This window comes from Panthera uncia (assembly GCF_023721935.1).
Source record: "Panthera uncia isolate 11264 chromosome B3 unlocalized genomic scaffold, Puncia_PCG_1.0 HiC_scaffold_1, whole genome shotgun sequence".
Lineage (NCBI taxonomy): Eukaryota > Metazoa > Chordata > Mammalia > Carnivora > Felidae > Panthera > Panthera uncia.
This window is the reverse complement of record NW_026057582.1, coordinates 71,779,956-71,783,848: the sequence shown is the minus strand read 5'-3', so window position 1 is coordinate 71,783,848 and position 3,893 is coordinate 71,779,956. Positions and strand designations below refer to the sequence as shown.

At 41.2% G+C, this 3,893-nt stretch overlaps 2 protein-coding genes across 2 annotated transcripts; one reads left to right on the top strand and one right to left on the bottom strand.

Moving 5' to 3' along the window:
* Window positions 1-1,450: 1,450 nt before the first annotated feature.
* On the top strand, window positions 1,451-2,310 carry LOC125909680 (SAP domain-containing ribonucleoprotein-like). Its single transcript, XM_049613074.1, is given in 1 exon segment — window positions 1,451-2,310. A coding segment is annotated over 1 exon segment (633 nt). The 5' UTR covers window positions 1,451-1,474; the 3' UTR covers window positions 2,108-2,310.
* Window positions 2,311-2,727: 417 nt separating this feature from the next.
* LOC125909682 (60S ribosomal protein L27a-like) lies at window positions 2,728-3,261 on the bottom strand. Its single transcript, XM_049613075.1, has one exon. The coding sequence runs from the start codon at window positions 3,229-3,231 to the stop codon at window positions 2,794-2,796; it is 438 nt and encodes a 145-aa protein (XP_049469032.1). The 5' UTR covers window positions 3,232-3,261; the 3' UTR covers window positions 2,728-2,793.
* Between the last annotated feature and the right edge of the window lie 632 nt (window positions 3,262-3,893).

The following is a 3,893-nucleotide window of genomic DNA, read 5'->3' as shown; positions in this document are numbered from 1 at the left end:
ATGAGAAGATGCTGACACTCTCTGGGGGTGGGTGAGAGGCCTGAACTCAGGACAAAAAAGGAATAAGGATGAAAATTAGAAGCCTGAATAATATTGAGGTAATTGAGGCCGAATCTCTTTAAAATTCTCGGAAACCTTAGGAAACTGTGAGCAACTCTTTCCTTCTCCTGCAAGCACAATTTTCCCAAAGCCTGTCTTCTACCCAATCCCAGGCTTGTAAACCTCTCCATTGGGAGAAGCTCCCCATTTCATTATCATGCCTTTGGGCAAGATGCACTTTATAACAATGGTTATAAGGATTCATCCTTTATAACAAACCCCTGTCAGAAGAATAACTTGGTCAGGAGAACTTGTTACTTATCTTGAGCAGGTCACCCTAAGCTTTACGTGTACCCGTTGGTACTCATGTCATCTTTGACTCTTCTGGAATGACAATTTCAGCAGCCAGGATCTCAGAGTTTTCTGAAATAGTTCTCAGAAACAACCTGGATAAAGGCCATGGATCTTCCGTGGTTTGTATGTTAAGATACATCAGGGTAATGGCGAGTTGTGGGGTTGGGAGGGCCCAGGTACATGATTAGTTCAAGGAGCTCAGGAACTGTCAAAATAAACATCTAGCTGCCTAGCTATCTGGCTAAGAATCCTAATGGGCTCTGGGATAATGATCATTTATGAACAAAGTTATTTAATATCCTTAAAAAATAGAACATTTTTACAAAGAAACTGAAGAAAAATTATACCAATTTTTAAAAATGCAATGGATATGAACAAATAATTTCCAAATTAAAAAAAACAAAAAAACAAGCACAGGGGCGCCTGGGTGGCTCAGTCGGTTGAACGTCTAACCTCAGTTCCGGTCATGATATGGGTTCGAGCCCCATGTCAGGTTCTGTGCTGACAGCTTGCTCAGAGCCTGGAGACTGCTTCAGATTCTCTGTCTCCTTCTCCCTCTACCCCTCCCCAGCTCACACTCTGTCTCACTCTATCTCTCAAAAATAAATAAATGTAGGGGCGCCTGGGTGGCGCAGTTGGTTAAGCGTCCGACTTCAGCCAGGTCACGATCTCGCGGTCCGTGAGTTCGAGCCCCGCGTCGGGCTCTGGGCTGATGGCTCGGAGCCTGGAGCCTGTTTCCGATTCTGTGTCTCCCTCTCTCTCTGCCCCTCCCCCGTTCATGCTTTGTCTCTCTCTGTCCCAAAAATAAATAAAAAACATTGAAAAAAAAAAATTAAAAAAAAAATAAATAAATAAAAAAAATAAATAAATGTAAAAAATTAAACAATTTAAAAAAAACAAGCACAAATACGAAAAGAGTCCAATGTCATGGTGAACAAATGCATTATAAAACAATAAGCAAATATTTTTTTCTCTACAAATTGTTAAGTACTTTGTTTTAAATCATTAGATGCTGATGTCATGAAACGAAACTCTTAGAAAATGCTATAAAAGGGGCCTGGTGGACTGGAGGGGTAACAAGATGGCGTCGGAGACGGTGGAGCTCCATAAGCTGAAGCTTGCTGAACTAAAGCAGGAATGTCTTGCTCCTGGTTTGGAGACCAAGGGAATAAAACAAGATCTCATCAACAGGCTCCAGGCATATCTTGAAGAGCATGCTGAAGAGGAGGCAAATGAAGAAGATATACTGGGAGATGAAACAGAGGAAGAAGAACCAAAGCCCATAGAACTGCCTATCAAAGAGGAAGAACCCCCTGAGAAAACTGTTGATATGACAACAGAGAAGAAAGTGGTAAAAATTACATCTGAGATACCACAGACTGAGAGAATGTAGAAGAGAGCTGAGTGATTCAATGTACCTGTGAGCTTAGAGAGTAAAAAAGCTGCTCGGGCAGCAAGATTTGGGATTTCTTCAGTTCCATCAAAAGGCCTGTCTTCTGATGCCAAGCCTATGGTTAACCTTGATAAACTAAAGGAAAGAGCTCAAAGATTTGGTTTGAATGTCTCTTCAATCTCCAGAAAGTCTGAAGATGATGAGAAACTGAAAAAGAGGAAGGAGCGATTTGGGATTGTCACAAGTTCGGCTGGAACAGGAACCACAGAGGATACAGAGGCAAAGAAGAGGAAAAGGGCAGAGCGCTTTGGGACTGCCTGATGAAAAGCTCTTAATGCTTTCTGTTCTCCAGTGGTTTCCATCTCTCTGACTTTTCTTGGTCATATATATAAATGCACAGTCATGTGCCTAGGTCCTGCCTCACAGTGAGAGAGCATGTACCCCGGGTACATCCAGGAACTTCAGCAGCAATTTGACTCATTGCTGTTCCAACTTTAAGGTTGTTGTTCTTGTGTTGTTTTTTAATTATTATTTTGCTTGTTAATAAAAAACAAATAGAAAAGAAAAAAAGAAAATGCTATAAAAATGTCAATTTGTACAGTCATTGGAAGGGTAATTTATTAATATGTATAAAATTATTTCACCCAACAATTCTATATTAGGAAATTTTTTTTTATATTCTCCCATTCATTGTATTTTCAGAGTATACAATGCAAAACAGGCCTTTCAACTCTAAGATACACAAATATGCTATCGAAAAATATTCTCACTTTATAAATGTTCAAGGTAGGGCCAAGTCCTTTAAGTACTGGTGCTCTCTCTTGCACATTTTCTGAGGGGAGTTGGCAAAAGGAGCTCGGGCCCTCATACCCTTACTCCTGGATCTGTTAGGTGACTTTCCAATGTACAGATAGAGAGGTAGGGGTGCTAAAGAACTTACACCCAGACCAGAAAAGAAAAGCAGTTGTTAGTATTTAATGAACCTCTCTCCATGTGGCTTCAGGCTACTAAGACACAGTCTCCCTCACACCCTTAATCTTTTCCTCAGCTCTTTTACTGAAGAGTTTGGCCTTCACAATGACAGGCTGTTTGGGGAGCTTTCCCTTTCCCAATACTTTGTAGTAGCCCGATCGCACCACATCAATGATAGGAGCAGCTCCAGTCTTGTTTTTGGCAGCATTTACCCATGTCTCCTTACTGACCAAGGTCCACAGTTTATCAAGGCTAACAGTTGGGCAGAAGCTCTGGTTCCTTTTTAAGTGGTAATGCCTCATACCAACTTTTCCAAAGTAACCTGGATGATATTTATCAAAGTTGATCCTGTGGTGATGCATACCACCAGCATTACCCCGGCCTCCTGGGTGCTTCCGGTGCTTGCCGATGCAGCCGTGGCCATGGCTCACGTGGCCCCGAAGTTTCCGGGTCTTCCTCAGTCTGGATGGCATGTCAGTGGCCCAGAAGAAAGCTCTATATTAGGAAATTTATCCTTAATAAATAATCAGAAAAAGGGATGCATGGGTGGCTCATTTGGTTAATCACTAGACTTCAGCTCAGGTCATGATCTCACCGTTCGTGGGTTCAAGCCCCATGTTGAGCTCTATGCTCAGAGCCTGGAGTTGTTTCACATTTTCTGTCTCTCTCTCTCTCTCCACCCCTCCCCAATTCATGCTGTCTGTCTCTCTCTCAAAATAAATAAACATTAAAAATAGAAAGAAAGAAAGAAAGAAAGAAAGAAAGAAAAAGAAAGAAAGAAAGAAAGAAAGAAAGAAAGAAAGAAAGAGTCAGAAATAGAGGTGCCTGGATGGCTCAGTCAGTTCAGTGTCAGACTTAGGTTCAGGTCATGATCTCATGGTGTGTAGGTTCGAGCCCCACATCGGACTCTATGCTGACAGCTCAGGGCCTGGTGCCTGCTTTGGATCTGTCTCCTTCTCTCTCTGCCTCTTCCCCACTTTCACTCTGTCTCTGTCTCTCAAAAATAAATAAATGTTTAAAATAATGTTTAAAATAAGAAATAATCAGTAATATTTACCACAAAAAAGCAAATCTCAATAAGTATTCAAGAACCAATATCATATAGTGATATCATGTGTTTTTATTACAATTAATA